The sequence below is a fragment of the Hemiscyllium ocellatum genome, chromosome 49 (genome assembly GCF_020745735.1).
Source record: "Hemiscyllium ocellatum isolate sHemOce1 chromosome 49, sHemOce1.pat.X.cur, whole genome shotgun sequence".
Taxonomy (NCBI): Eukaryota; Metazoa; Chordata; class Chondrichthyes; order Orectolobiformes; family Hemiscylliidae; genus Hemiscyllium; species Hemiscyllium ocellatum.
The window spans coordinates 13,120,215-13,136,967 of NC_083449.1; the positions used below are offsets into that span (position 1 = coordinate 13,120,215).

At 43.6% G+C, this 16,753-nt stretch overlaps 1 protein-coding gene across 1 annotated transcript in view; it reads left to right on the top strand.

Moving 5' to 3' along the window:
* The first annotated feature begins 10,779 nt into the window (after positions 1 to 10,779).
* The window catches only part of LOC132837361 (late histone H2B.L4-like), a 38,719-nt gene continuing 32,745 nt past the window's right edge, over positions 10,780 to 16,753 (top strand). The window contains exon 1 of the mRNA XM_060857030.1: positions 10,780 to 11,262. Within this exon, the coding sequence (XP_060713013.1) occupies positions 10,791 to 11,171 (381 nt within the window). The 5' untranslated portion in view covers positions 10,780 to 10,790 and the 3' untranslated portion in view covers positions 11,172 to 11,262. The remainder of the gene's footprint in view (positions 11,263 to 16,753) is intronic.

Below are 16,753 nucleotides of genomic sequence, written 5' to 3' on the forward strand. Positions count from 1 at the left end.
CCATTGCCTCAACTCAATTTCCCAAATAATGCTGATTTGGTTCATTATCTCCATCTCACTAAACTCTGTGTTCCCCAAAATTCCCGCTGTGTTAATTATATCCTCTTTTGTGAACACAGAACAAGAGAAGATATTCAGTTGGAAAACCATTTTTGGTCCCCATTGTGGGCTCCCCCCATTTTAATTCTAAGTGAACTACGTTTGTCCTCACCAACCTGTGTGTTTTCCTTTCTCTCTTTACATACCTATCATAACTTTCACTTTTTAATGGTTTCTACAACCTGACTCTGTTACTCCTTTGCTCTTCAGTAATCAATGCCATTTTATCATTCTGTGTTGGATATTAAGCTGTCCCCAGGCTTCACGTCTGTCGGGGTTCTTTCCTTCACAATTTGGAGGCCTTTCCTTTGGATCAAAACTATCTCAGATGGCCCTTGTAAACTATAGGTTTGTAATTTGTAATCAGGGCACCTTCAAACTCATGACCACTTCTGTCTAAAAAAGGATAAGGGAAGCTGATGTAGGGGAACACCACCATCATATCAGACAAGTTCACCTCCAAGGCACTCACCGTCCTGACTTGGAAATGTATTCCTTCTCCTTTACTGTCACTGGATCAAGAGCCTGGCCCTCCCGGCTAGGTGGGGTCTATCATTATGGGACTCCATTCCTCATCAAGTTCCTGCCTGTGGCATGCCACACGCCTCCTCCACCACCAAACTCTCACCAGCCGAGGCCTGGAGGAAGAATGCCTCATCTTCACCTTGATAGCCTCCAACTACGCAGGGTTAATGTGGATTTCACCATTTTCCTCATTTCCCCTCAGCCCAACTCATTCCAGATCCAACCTTCCAGCTAGGCACCACCCTTTTGACCTGTCCTACCTGTCCATCCTCCTTCCCACCTATCCATTCCACCCTCCTCACCTACCGATCACCTTCACCCCAACTTCATCTACCTATCACACTCTCGGGTACCTTCCCCCCCAACCCCACCTGCCTCCCAATTATCTCTCCCCCTCCTTGTGCCACCCCCTCATTCCTGATGAAGAGCTTCTGCTCAAAACATTGATTTTCCTGCTCCTTAGATGCTGCCTGAATGGCTGTGCTTGACAGCTCCACACTCTCTGACACTAAAGTCACTCAGCTCCTATAAGCTGGTATTTGCATCCAGTCGCAGACATGATATTACACACCTCTAGTCCAGGTAGGGCTTTAGCCCGGCCTCCTGACCAGACATTCATAAACTATCACTGTGACATCAGACACCCTGCAACATTGGTGCTGGGTCCATTGCTTTTCAGTATTTCTATAAATCATTTGGATGTGAAAACAGAAGATATAGTTAGTTAGTTTGCAGATGACATCAAAATTGGAGTTGTAGTGGACAATGAAGAAGGTTACCTCTGAGTACAATGGGACCTTGTCCAGATGGGCCAATGGGCTGAGGACTGGCAGATGGAGTTCAATTTAGATAAATGGGAAATGCTGTATCTGGAACGGCGTATCAGGACAGGACTTATATATGCTGAAATTGTGTTGCTGTAAAAGTGCAGCAGGTCAGGCAGCATCCAAGGAGCAGGAGAATCGACATTCAGGCATGAGCCCTTCTTCAGGAATGGTATGGTCCTTGGGAGTGTTGCTGAGCAAAGAGATCTTGGAGTGTAGGTTCATAGTTTCTTGAAAGTCGAGTTGCAGGGAGATAGAACAGTGAATGAGGCATTTCGTACGCTTTCCTTTGGTGGCAAGAGCTTTGATTTGCAGAAGTTGGGAATTCATGCTGCAGCTGTAAGGGACATTGGTTCGGTCACTTTGGGAAGAGTGTGTGGAATTCCAGTCTCGCTCCTATCACAGGATGTTGTGAAACTTGAAAGAGTTCAGAAAAGACTTGCAAGGATGTTGCCATGGTTGGAGGAGTGGAGCTACAGGGAGAGGCTGGGATTGTTTTCCCTGGAGTGTTGGAGGCTGAGGGGTGACCGTATCGAGCTTTTATAAAATCATGAGGGGCATGGATAGGGTAAACAGACAATGTTTTTTTCCCTGCGGTGGAGGAGTCCAGACTCAGTGTGCATAGATTTAGGGTGAGAGGGTAAAGTTTAAAAGGGACCAGGGCGGTAACTTTTTACACACAGAGTGGTTGCATGTAAGGAATGAGCTGCCAGAGGAAGTGGTGGAGGCTAGTACAATTACAACATTTAAAAGGCATCAGGATGGCTGTATGAATAGGAAGGGTTTTATAGGGTAATGGGGAAAGTGCTGGAAAATGGGACTTCATTCGGTGATGGTATCTGCTCAGCACGGCCTAGTTATACCGAAGGGTCTGTTTCCGTGCTGTACATCTCTCTGACTCTTTTAGCTGCATTTGCAAAAATGTCCCATTTAAGACCATAAGACATAGGAGTGGAAGTAAGGCCATTCAGCCCATCGAGTCCACTCCGCCATTCAATCATGGCTGATGGGCATTTCAACTCCACTTACCCGCATTCTCCCCGTAGCCCTTAATTCCTTGTGACATCAAGAATTTATCAATCTCTGCCTTGAAGACATTTAGTGTCCCGGCCTCCACTGCGCTCCGCGGCAATGAATTCCACAGGCCCACCACTCTCTGGCTGAAGAAATGTCTCCACATTTCTGTTCTGAATTTACCCCCTCTAATTCTAAGGCTGTGTCCACGGGTCCTCACCTCCTCGCCTAACGGAAACAATTTCTTAGCGTCCATCCTTTCCAAGCCATGTAATATCTTATAAGTTTCTATTAGATCTCCCCTTAACCTTCTAAACTCCAATGAGTACAATCCCAGGATCCTCAGCCATTCCTCATATTTTAGACCTACTTTTCCAGGGATCATCCGTGTGAATCTCTGCTGGACATGCTCCAGTGCCAGTATGTCCCTCCTGAGGCGTGGGGCCCAAAACTGGACACAGTACTCCAAATGGGGCCTAACCAGAGCTTTATAAAGTCTCAGTAGCACCTCGCTGCTTTTATATTCCAATCCTCTTGAGATAAATGACAACATTGCATTCGCTTTCTTAATCACGGATTCAACCTGCATGTTTACCTTTAGAGAATCCTCGACGAGCACTCCCAGATCCCTTTGTACTTTGGCTTTATGAATTTTCTCACCGTTTAGAAAGTAGTCCATGTTTGTATTCTTTTTTCCAACATACAAGACCTCGCATTTGCTCACATTGAACTTCATCAGCCGTTTCCTGGACCACTCTCCCAAACTGTCTCCATCCTTCTGCAGCCTCCCCACATCCTCAGTACTACCTGCCTGTCCACCTATCTTCATATCATCGGCAAACTTCACTAGAATGCCCCCGGTCCCTTCATCCAGATCATTAATATATAACGGCCCCAACCCTGAACCCTGTGGGACACCGCTTCTCACCGGCTGCCATTCCGAAAAAGAGCCTCTTATCCCAACTCTCTGCCTTCTCTCAGACAGCCAATCCTCAATCCATGCCATTTATTCTCACTCTCTGCAGGACACTTTCGACAAAGCGTTAGTACTGATGGGAAGAAGTTCGGCAGGAATTTAATACGCAGACATGATGTTACCGAATGGTAGTCCACATTAGATGGGTCGAATGGCCGTCAGCTTGCCCGCTCCCTGATCGGATTGCGATGAAGCCGGGGGGAGGGGTTATGAACATGACCGGGGAAGGAGCTCCATTGGAGCTTCAGAAAGGGACAATGTCCCACCTTGAAACGTTCCCTGCCCTTTCCCCCCACAGCCACAGGAACTGGGAGAAAAGGGAATTGGGGAAATGACCAATTGATGTTTGTTTCTGGGATTCAGTGGGGGAGAGCGGCGCATGCGCGAGGCTGTCCCTTCTCCCAAAGGCCGATTGTTCCTGCCGGGAGGAGCGCATGCGTGAGGCCCTGCGGAGCAGGAACTGGTCCCGGAACTTGGAGTGAGCGGGTTGGGGGGGGAAGAGGGAGGTCTTTCCCGGTGTGTGTGTGTTGCTGGGGGAGACAGAGCGGGAAGGAGCTGCTGTGGGCCATTCTTGTGGTTTGCAATCCCCTGAACACTGATGGCAATTCATTGTTTGGCTTCTGTTCCAGGCTGTCTGTTGATATTGGGCAGTGAATAATGGATGCACAGACTATAATTGTGTGACAATCCTAGAAAGGACACGTACTAGACTCAACAGGTTCAAAGTTTCGAGTGAAACATTAGAAATAGCGCCTCTTCTTTCTTTCAATGAGTGTATTACCAACTTGATATTGATGTATGTCACCATTGCAGCTGCTTCAAGAACTCCCAGTCATGGAGGTGTACAGATGTTAGTTTCTGGATCTCACCCAATCGTTAACAAATGGGAATAAAAGAAAAGGAGATGAGGAGCAAGTCAGGGAAAAAACTGGAATCAAAGTCTGGTTCTGTTCGAATTGCTGAGTTTCAAAAATCCCTAATGATTATTAACTGAATGGCCACACTGATCAGTTTGATCTTGCCTAACTTGGCTTTATGTTGATTTACAGCTGAAACATCTTCTGTCTCTCTCCAAGCAAATATTCCAAGGATCAAGGCAATCTAATATTTCCTCAGTACAAAGCTAAGTGTGATCAGCTGCTTCCAACAACCACCAGGTATGTTACTGCTGGCAGAGTGGAGAATTTCCTTTCCACAGTCTCAGACCAGATTGAAACAGACTTAGATTGAGTTCAGTTTCCAGAGACTTATCCAAACAAATAGTCAGACACAACAGTGGAAAGGCAAGTTTCTTTTCTCTCTCCATTCCCCATAAATGTCTTCCCACTTCCAATTAATATCATTCATAATGCATTAACATTCACACCATGTTTGAAGTGTTATAGGCTGACTCCTTATCTAAGGTACATAATTGGGAAGTAAATGAAGATTGTATTTAATAAGGGCATTTTAAATGTCACAAGCCAGAAAGATAATGATATCACACTGTTACATCTTTTCAACAGCCAAATATGACAATTAGTGAATCATTACTGAGCAGACACACATACACAAAGGAACTGGCTGATTCAGATTGCGTCCCAGAGACACGCAATGTATCGACACACAAGGTACAAAGACTAACAACAATATACATCCATGTACATTGCAGGGAACAGACGTGACTGCATCCAAAATGTTTTACAAACACAAGCACCTAATCCCATTCAGCCAGCATTCCATTTCAATAAGTGTGTCATGGCAGCAGAGGAGCTGTCAACCCCTCCTTTATCTCAACAGAATTCTCACCTTGTTCACCTTGCAAGCAGAGAAACTATATTTTCCCTCTGCCCAGCAATAAGTTTCTTTTTGAAAAAACTGTAGTGTAACTTTGTTCCCAAATTCACTTCAATCTTGTACAAAGAGTCCCACATGTCCCACCCTATGAAATATTACAAAAAAGGAGGAAAATAGAATGTCATTTCCTCAAATTAATCATACAATCAAATAATCACCTTTTATTCTGATGAAGAAAGATCAATTAGCCAAGCCTTGTAATTTGTAAATTCTCTTCACACAGAACATTGAATGTTACAGCCCATTACAGGCCTTTCACCCTTGATGTTGCACTGACCTGTGAAAAAACCTGAAGCCCATCTAACCTACACTATTCCATTAGCATCCATATATTTATCCAATGACCATTTAAATACCTTCACAGTTGGTGAGTCTACTACTGTTGCAGGGAGGTCATTCCATGCTCTTCATACTCTCTGAGTAAAGAACCTACCTCTGACATCTGTCTTGTATCTATCACTCCTCAATTTAAAGCTAATTTAATTCACATTCACACACATCCCCTCATGCTAGCTATCACCATCTGAGGAAAAAGGTTCTCACTGTCCACCCTAACAAATCCTCTGATCATCTCTTAAGTCACATCTTAACCTTCTTCTCTCTAATGAAAACAGCTTCATGTCCCTCAGCCCTTCCTCATAAGACTTTGCTTTCATACCAGGCAATGTCCTGGTAAACCTCCTCTGCACGCTTTCAATGTTTCCATATCCATCGTATAATGCGGTGACCACAAATGTAGGCAATACTCCAAGTGTGGCCACCCCAGAGTTTTGTACAGCTGCTAAATTTACCTGAATGGTTTAAATCTTCCCCACTGTATGACAGAAAGCACAAGTCCTTTTGCTGTTGACATTCCCACCAAAGAGCATCAGAGACTACTGCTAATGGCTTGCACCATCACACTACTGAACAGGGTTTTATAATATTCAGAATAGAACAATGAAATGAACTAGCCAGTTCTTTTTCCTGTAGAAGGAACGCTGTGGTCAGTCAGCTGCAATACAGTTTATTTGTTTGTTGCCCTTTCCCTCCCACATTAACAACAGAATGTTACACCTATCCATTTCTCAGCATTATTCACAAAAGTATGTAACTATTCTCTGAGAAAAGCTGATGGCATCCTGAGGAACAGCCCCTGATATCATTCCTTCCAGTTAGACTGTGCACTGAAGGAGTGAGAAAACTCTTCACTTTTCCATGTCTCAATCCATGACCCAAAACAAATGAACTGAGCAGAACTGACAGGCAGAGATTGATAACTAAATTCACAGATTCACAAAGCAGAAGCTGGCATGTACAGATTGATGACTATACTGACACATTCACAGGGAAGAAGTGTACAAAAGAAGATCGATAACTGTAGTTTCCTGCTCACATTACAGAAACATGTATATATAGATTGTTGAGTACAGTTTCTAACACATAGTACAAACTGAAAAGGAGAAATTGGTTACTATATTTACATACTTATATAACAGACTGGCAGGGACAAATTGCTAAGCACATTCACATACCTACAACACAGAAGCTAATAGAGAAAGATTGATAAATGCATTCACACATTCACCTAGTGGATACTGACAGTTACAGATTAATAATTGTCACTGCACACTCAGATACACAGAGCTGAAACTGTCAGGAACAGGTTGGTAAATATACTCAGACATTCACATCGTAGTTACTGACAGAGAAAGTTTGATAACAAATCTATCATGTCGACGAGCAGAACCTGACAGGAACAGATTAATAACCATAATACTCCTAGTGTCACACTGTATCAATAACTCATCTCACATTTTCACAGAGCAGTACAGATCAATAACTATATCAGATTGACAAGCAAAACCTGACAGGTATAGAATGACAACTATCCTCACACATTTGCTGTTAGAAACTGAAGATAACGACGCTCATATTCACATGGCAGACACAGTTACAGCTTGATAACTACAGTCACCCATTCACATTGCAGTAACTGACAGGGAGAGATTGATGATGACACCCACACATTGATATGACAGAAACCGACACAGGTACAGATCGATAGCTAAAATCACATATGGATGTAGCACAAACTGACAGGTAGAGACTGATAATGGCAGTGTAATTCATATTGCAGACACTGAGATTGATAACTACACCCACATATTCACATAGAAACTGACAAGTACAGGTTTGATACCCACAGTCACACATTCATATTGCAGTAACTGACAGGGATCCTCCCTATGAAATATTACAAAAAGAAAGAAAGCAGAATGTCATTTTTTGAAGTTATCAACATAAGTTTTCCACTACATCCTGAGATATACTTGATGATGTTCCAGAGATTTAGTCACATTTATGTTTTTTAAACACCTCTAGGACCTTCTTTACTGTCATGTGTACTGTTTTCAAGTCATCAATATTTATTTCCCCAAGTTCCCTAGCCTCCATCTTTACAGAATGATAACTAAGTTCATATATTCAAATAGGAGAAATACACACATGCACAAACCCAAAACTGACAAGATCAGATTGATCACTACACTGTCAGATTTACAGAGCAGAAACTGACGGGCACAGCACGATACCTGCTTTGATATATTCACAGAGTCGAGTCTGATAGGTATATATGCATGACACAACTCACACATTCACTTTGCAGAAACTGACAGGTATAGATTAATCACTACACAAAGCAGAAACTAACAAGAAAAATTTGATAACTACACTGGCATAGGAGAGACCGACTGTACAGATCCACTCTCACATATTGATATAGCAAACAGAGATTAATTGGCACAGATGTAGTCATGCATTAGTTGGGAAAACACACACATTGCATTGTGAAAACTGACATGTCCATGTTGATAACTATATTTGGATGCTCACATAGCAAAGACAGATTGATAACTGCACTATATTCACAAAGCAGAATCTGACAGGAAGAAATTAATAATATTATTTTGGTTTGGACATAGCTGAAACTGACAGCTTTATAAATTGATAACTTCATTCACATATTCACAAGACGGATACTGACAAGGAATGATTCGTACATACACTCACATATTCACCATGCAGAAACTGACTGGTAAGAGACTGATAGCAATACTCATTCTCATAGCTGAAACTGCCAGATATTGGTTGATATGTGCTATCATTCACATAGCAAATGCTCACATGGACGGATGTATTACTTTCTCAGATATACAGAAGAGACACTGACAGGGACAGATTGGTAATTACACTCCTCTTGTCAATAACAGAAAATCACAGGAACAAATCACTAACAACACTCCCACTTTCACGTAACATAAACTCACAGATACAGTTTGTTAGCTACACACAATTTCACACAGCAGAATCTGAGAGGTGCAGTTTGATAACTGCCTCACATATTGACTTGGCAGAAAATGGTAGAGATGGATTCAAACATGTGCTCACAAATTCACGTTGAAGAAACTGACTGGTATATGCAGAGAAGATCTTCTGGAAGTACAATTTGATAAAGACACTTAACTTTGAACAGAGTCTCACACGTATCTGACAGGTGAGAGAGTGATAAATGTGTCTACACATTCTCAAAGCCAAACACTGACAGTTACAGATTGATAACAACACCCTCTCTCATGCAGCAGAAACTGGCAGGGACATTTGATAACCATTCACTCACTTATTCACTTTGCAGAGACTGACAGGAATATTTATTTCTGATATTCTCATATTTACTCAGCTGAATTGGTGGAGAATACACTGACAATTACACACACACATATTCAGCAAGAAAAACTGACAGGTATCGATTGGTAACTCCATTTATAGATTCACACAAAGTCTGATGGGGCAGATCAAACCTAAACTCAGATAAATTCATAGGTACATAAACTTTGACAGGTACAGATTCAGAGAGCACAAACTAATAGTGAAAGATTGATAAATTCACTTTTACATTGGACAGACTGGCAGGAATAGATTGATAAATGCACCTACATGCACAGAGCAGAAACTGATAGGTACAGATTGATAACTACATACCTGTATGCACACAGCAGAAAGTGACATGGATAGAGTGATAACTACATTCACATATTTGTATTGCAACAACTGACAGGGACACATTAATTGACCATCACTTGTTCACATGACCAACCTGACAGGCATAGACTGAAAATGACAGTCTCGTTCACACAGCAGAATCTGATGGGCAGAGATTGATAACGGCACTCTCACATTCACATTGGCTGCAACTGACAGGTACATATTGATAAGTGCATTGACACATTAACAAACCAGAAACAGATCAGTACAGAGTATTACTGACCCTTTAAGATTAACAGATCAGAAACTGACTGGGACAGGCTGGTAAATAAACTCTTACATTTACATCGTAGAGACTGACAGGTACATATTACCAGCTGTATCTGAACAAATTTCACCATTTATAGCCCATTGACATGCACAATATTTTGAAGATGGATAGACTGAATTCTCATCCAAAATATACACTCAGGAACTGCAACATATCTGGAGAAAGGGAGGACTGCAGGTGCTGGAGATCAGAGTACTGGAAAAGCACAGCAGGCCAGGCAGCATCTGAGGAGCATGAGAATCAACGTTTTGGGCATAAGCCATTAATCAGGAAGGGAAGGGCTTCCTGATGAAGGGCTTCTGCCCGAAACATTGATTCTCCTGTTCCTCAGAGGCTGCCTGGCCTGCTGTGTTTTTCCAGCACTACGCTCTCGACACTGAAAGAAATCACCTGTTTTAGTGAATTTCTCTTTTTGCCAAGTGTGTTTATTGGACATTACTATATGAAAATTCATGTGATCAACAGAAAATAAAAGGCACAGGTCACAATACATCACTTCCCTTTTATTCATGGTGGTAATCCAAGTAAAACTGACAGTGTTACACACACTGGCAGCTATTCTGAGGAATGTATGAATAGTTTGGGCCTATTCTCATTGGAGAATTGAAGAAGGGTGTGGAACCTTAAGGGGAAATGGAAACTGAAGGGGGCTGACCGATGAGATGCTGGTAGAATGTCCTTAATCTACAGAGTGTGTAGAGCAAGAAACACAAACCAGATGCAATTGCCAAGTAGTTCCATCATTTCCAGGAGAGAAACACACTCCCTGTCAGATTGCACTGCACTTTGTCACTTGGCGACAGAAGTGATGCCAATTTTCAAAGGGATGAGAAAAGAGAACCATTATTAAAAGATGCAGGGTAAATCGGTATTAGGGTCTCACAATTTAGAGTGAGCTCGGAGGTTGATCCCTGCTCAAGAGTTCGGTTTGTGTTCCCCATGTCATTGCAGATCCTGATAGATCCACATTTTGGGATTCTCTGCAGGTCAGCATCGTGTCCCACAGTAACCAATCAGAGCGAGGTGAATATTTCCTGTAAGGCAGCCAATCAGAGAGCAGGCCTTCCCCATCCCTCATTAGCATTACTGACGCTGTCAGTGTATAAAAGGCGAGCTCGGAGCCCGCTTTCCCCTTACACTGTGTGTGAAAGGGAGCGGCAGGATGGCGGATGAGAAGAAAGCACAGCCAGTCCCCAAAAAGGGCGCTAAGAAAATGGTCAAGAAGCCGGCAGCGAAGGGCGTCAAGCAGAGGAGGCGGCGGAGGAAAGAAACTTACTCCATCTACATCTACAAAGTGATGAAGCAGGTTCACCCCGACACCGGCATCTCCTCCAAGGCCATGAGCATCATGAACTCGTTCGTCAAAGATATTTTCGAGCGGATCGCGGGGGAAGCTTCCCGCCTGGCCCAGTACAACAAGCGCAGCACCATCAGCTCCCGGGAGATCCAGACCGCCGTGCGGCTGCTGCTGCCCGGGGAGTTGGCCAAGCACGCCGTGTCGGAGGGCACAAAGGCGGTGACCAAGTACACCAGCTCCAAGTGAAGGGCAGCATTGGAGTGAAAACCAAAACCCAACGGCTCTTTTCAGAGCCACCTCCACCTTCCGTGAATCAGCTGAACTAGTATCGTTCTGGGTATGTACGGTGAATGTGACCACGGTATTGGGGTTGGATGAAGATTGTGTCAATGAATGAGTGCCCGCCGACTCTCTGCGCGCCTTATTCTCGGATATATTCCTGTATATCCTGTAATCCCTGCCCGGGAGGGAGATCATGGTAAATGCCACAGTCATTTCTCAGCTGCTTCCGCGTTACTCGATCAGTTCAGGAGCAAAAGGTCCCTGTGGGGTATGAACCCCGAGTTTCACTCCCTACAAACCAACCCACCCGCCGGCAGGCAAAGGAAATGTTTCCCCCTGCGTCCCATTTGCCTTGGTTTTTATTTCCAAATCTCAATGCGAGTATTGTCCGGATGCAGAATGCTATAAATGCTGCCGGGGAGAGACATTCCAAATGATCTGCACTAACCCCAGAACAGCAGCAAGACTGGCCCCGGAAATGTGGGCCTTTTACTGATCTCTGATCGAGTCCAATAGGGAGGGCAACTTGAACATCTTCTCGAAAGGCGGTGTTCGCTGTTAACGCGCCCACGCCGGAGAACGTTCCCTGATGTTTGATCAATATAACCGGGTGCTCCTGAAATGGGAAGGAAAGGATTAGTTGTACATTGCAGTGTTTGGCGCCTTTTTTGTTTCCGCTGAGCTTCAAGTTCAGAAAATCCCCTTCCAGATCAGAAATGGGCAGATTGAAGTGGGCGGGGGAATGGGGTAAAGGGAGACTGTGTAAAGTGTACATTTTAAAAGTAGGATTAACTCGAGTATTCGTGCATTCTTCCGTGTTAAAGTATCCCCTTTCCATGACATATTGGCGGGCTTTTCAAATTGGAAAGAAAGCGGTTGATGATGTGGGGCCGGGAGCTTCCGCCTTCCTCCCCGGGCCCCCTCCGGATTGGCGAATGGAGCAGTTCCCTGTTTGGGAATTGAAACAACGTTTAGGGGATCTTGGAGAGGTTTGAAGGAGAATGGGTGACCTTTAGGGGAAAAGAGAACTTTCTGAAGGGAGTTGGGGCAGGAGATGCTGGGGAAATGTCACTGATTAACATTTTATTTTCAAATCTCCATGCGAGTATTGCCCGGATGTAAAATGTTGTAAATGTTACTGTCTGCTGTCAGTGACAAACTTTCAAAATGTAAGGGACACAGTTTAGAGTATGAGGCGAAGAAAGAAATGTGGAACTTGCTGATCTTGTTATTTCACAGCGAGCCGTTGGTGACGGTTTATGAGCTGAGGTGAAGACTTGATAACCATTTGTCTTTTTTATTATTAGATAAGGGAGTCTCTGGGTATGGGCAGCAAGCAGGGACATGTGATTCAAACCATAACTGGAGCAATTTGTGATCATTTCTTATGACAGAATACAGAGGGGCATTTGAAAATGCCACAAAAGTCTGACTTTTGTGATGGTTTTCATAGAGATGTACAACATGGAAACAGACCCTTCGGTCCAATCTGTCCATGTTGACCCAGATATCCCAACCCAATGTAGTCCCACCTGCCAGCACCCAGTCCATATACCTCCAAAATCTTTCTATTCATATACCCATCCAAATACCTCCTCTGGCAGCTCATTCCATACACGTACCACCCTCTGCGTGAAAAGTCCCTTTGGTCTCTTTTATATCTTCCCCTCTCACCCTAAATCTATGCCCTCTAGTTCTGGACTCCCCAACCCCAGGGAAAACAATTTGCCTATGTATCCTATCCATGCCCCTCATAAATTTGTATACCTCTATAAGGTCAACCCTCAGCCTATGACACTCCGGGAAAACTGCCCCAGCCTGTTCAGCCTGTCCTTGTAGCTCAGATCCTCCAATCCTGGCAATATCCTTGTAAATCATTTCTGAACCCTTTCAAGTTTCACAGCATCTTTCTGAAAGGAAGAGACCAGAATTGCACACAATATTCCAACAGTGGCCTAACCAATGTCCTGTACAGCTGCAACCTGACCTCCCAACTCCTGTACTCAACACTGACTAATAAAGGAAAGAATACCAAATGCCGCCTTCACTATCCTATCTACCTGCGATTCCACTTTCAAGGAGCTCTGAACCTGCACTCCAAGGTCTCTTTTTTCAGCAACATTCCCAAGGACCTTATCATTAAGTGTGTAAGTCCTGCTAAGATTTGACCCCAATCTGAATTAAACTCCGTCTGCCACTTCTCAGCCCATTGGCCCATCTGGTGCAGATCCTGTTGTAATCTGAGATAAACCTCTTCACTGTCCACCACACCTCCAATTTTGGTGTCATCTAAAAACTTACTGACTGTACCTCTTATGCTCGCATCCAAATCATTTATGTAAATGACGAAAAGTCGAGGGCCCAGCACCGTTCCTTGTGGCACTCCACTGGTCACAGGCATCCATTCTGAAAAACAACCCTCCACCACCACCACCCTCTGTCTTCTCCCTTTGAGCCAGTTCTGTATCCAAGTGGGTAGTTCTCCCTATATTCCATGAGATCTAACCTTACTAATCAGTCTCCCATGGGGAACCTTGTCGAACACCTTACTGAAGTCCATATAGATGACATCTCCTCCTGCTCTGCCCTCATCAATCCTTTGTTACTTCATCAAAAAACTCAATCAAGTTTGTGAGATATGATTTCCCATGCACAAACCCATGTTGACTATCCCTAATCAGTCCTTGCCTTTCCAAATATGTCCTGTCCCTCAGGATTCCCTCCAAGTTGCCCACCACCTAGGTCAGGCTCACTGATCTATAGTTCCATGGCTTGTCCTTACCACCCTTCTTAAACAGTGGCAGCACATTTGCCAACCTCCAGTCTTCCAGCACCTCACCTGTGACTATCAATGATACAAATATCTCAGCAAGAGGCCCAGCAATCACTTCTCTAGCTTCCCTCAGAGTTCTCGGGTACACCTGATCAGGTCCTGGGGATTTATCCATCTTTAACAGTTTCAAGACATCCAGCACTTCCTCCTCTGTAATCTGGACATTTTGGAAGATGTCACCATCTATTTCCCTACAGTCTATATCTTCCATGTCCTTTTCCACAGTAAATACTGATGCAAAATATTCATTTAGTATCTCCTCCATTTTCTGTAGCTCCACACAAAGGCCGCCTTGCTGATCCTTAAGGGGCCCTATTCTCTCCCCAGTTATCCTTTTTCCTTAATATATTTATAAAACCCCTTTGGGTTCTCCTTAATTCTATTTGCCAAAGCTATCTCATATCCCTGTTTTGCCCTCCTGATTTCCCTCAACTATACTCCTACTTTCTGTATACTCTTCTAAGGATTCACTCGATCTATCCTGACTGTATCTGACATATGCTTCCTTCTTTTTCTTAACCAAACCCTCAATTTCTTTTGTCATCCAGCATTCCTTGTACCTACCAGCCTTCCCTTTCACCCTAACAGGAATATATTTTCTCTAGATTCTTGTTATATCATTTCTGAAGACATCCCATTTTCCAGCCGTCCCCTTATCTGTGAACATCTACCTCCAATCAGTTCTTGCCTAATACCTTCAAAATTGGCCTTTCTCCAATTTAGAACTTCACTTTTAGATCTGGTCTATCCTATTCCATCACTATTTTAATATGAATAGAATTATTGTCACTGACCCCAAAGTGCTCCCCCACTGACACCTCAGTCACCTGCCCTGCCTTACTTCCCAAGAGTAGATGAAGTTTTGCACCTTCTCTAGTAGGTACATCCACGTACTGAATCAGAATATTGTCTTGTACACACTTAAGAAATTCCTCTCCATCTAAACCTTTAACACATGGCTGTCCCAGTTGATGTTTGGAAAGTTCAAATCCCCTACCATAACCATCCTATTATTCTTACAGATAGCTGAGATCTCCTTACAAGTTTGTTTCTCAATTTCCCTCTGACTATTGGTGGGTCTATTATACAATCCCAATAAGGTGATCATCCCTTTCTTCTTTCTCAGTTCCACCCAAAAAAAATTTCCCTGGATGTATTTCCAGGAATATCCTCCCTTAGCACAGCTGTAATGCTATCCCTTATCAAAATGCCACTCCCCCTCCTCTTTTGCCTCCCTTTCTATCCTTCCTGTAGCATTTGTATCCTGGAACATTCAGCTGCCAGTCCTGCTCATCCCTGAGCCATGTTTCCGTGATTGCTATGATATCCCATTCCCATGTTCCTAACCATGCCCTGAGTTCATCTGCCTTCCCTATAAGGCCCCTTGCATTGAAATAAATGCAGTTTAATTTATTAGTCCTACCTTGACTCTGACTGTTTGACTCACTTCTGTTCTCAGTTGTACCCATCTCGGATCGATCTCTTTCCTCACTATCTCCCTGGGCCCCACCCCCCACCTTACCAGTTTAAGTCCTGCCTAGCAGTTGTAGCAAATTTCCCTGCCAGTATAACAGTCCCCTTCCAATTTATATGCAATCTGTCGTTCTTGTACAGGTCACTTCTACCCTAAAAGAGATTCCAATGATCCAAAACTGTGAATCTTTCTCCCATGCACCAGCTCCTTAGCCATGCATTCATCTGCTCTATCCTCCTATTCCTGCTCTCTCAAGCTCATAGCACTGGGAGTAATCCAGATATTACTACCTTTGAGGACCTCCTTTTTAAAATTCTGCCAACTCTGTAATCTCCCTTCAGAATCTCAACTTTTTCCCTTCCAATGTTGTTGGTTCCAATGTGGACAATGACCTCCTGCTGGCCCCTCTCCCCCATGAAAACATTCTGCACCCTCTCTGAGACATCCTTGATCCTGGCACCAGGGAAACAACACACCATTCTGCTTTTCCTCTACTGGCCACAAAAACGTCTGCCTGTACCTTGGACTACAGAATCCCCTAACACAATTGATCTTGGAGTCTGACGTACCCTCGATGCATTAGAGCCAGTCTCAATACCAGAAACTTGGCTGTTTGTGCTACGTTCCCCTGAGAATCCATCACCCCCTACATTTTCCAAAACAGCATACCCATTTTGGAAATGGGTATATCCACAAAAGACTTCTGCTCTAGCTGCCTACCTCCCTTACCCTACCCTTACCCATCTATGTGACTGTATCTGAGACTTTCCCCCCTTTCTATAACTGCCATCCATCACATACTGTAGCTGTTGCAAATTCCTCATGGCTTCTATTTGTCTCTCCAACCGATCCACTCTATCTAATAAGATTTGCATCCAACAGCATTTATGGCAGATATAATCTGCAGTAACCCTTAAACTCTCTTTAAATTCCCACATCTGACAAGAAGTACATATCACTGCAAAGGCTATTTTTGCTCCTTCACAATCTACAGACCCAGAAAATAGCACCGTCTAGTCTGCCTTTCTCCCTTTTAATATGCTATTGTTTTGACTTTTTTTGTCCCTAATCTCTGTCCCTTACTCTGGATACATTGTTAATGATTTGGAGATGCTGGTGCTGGGCTGGCCTGTACAAAGTAAAAAAAATCACACAGCACCAGGTAATAGTCCAACAGGTTTAATTGGAAGCACAATCTTTTGGAGCGCTGTTCCTTCATCAGACAGTTGTGTAGTAAAC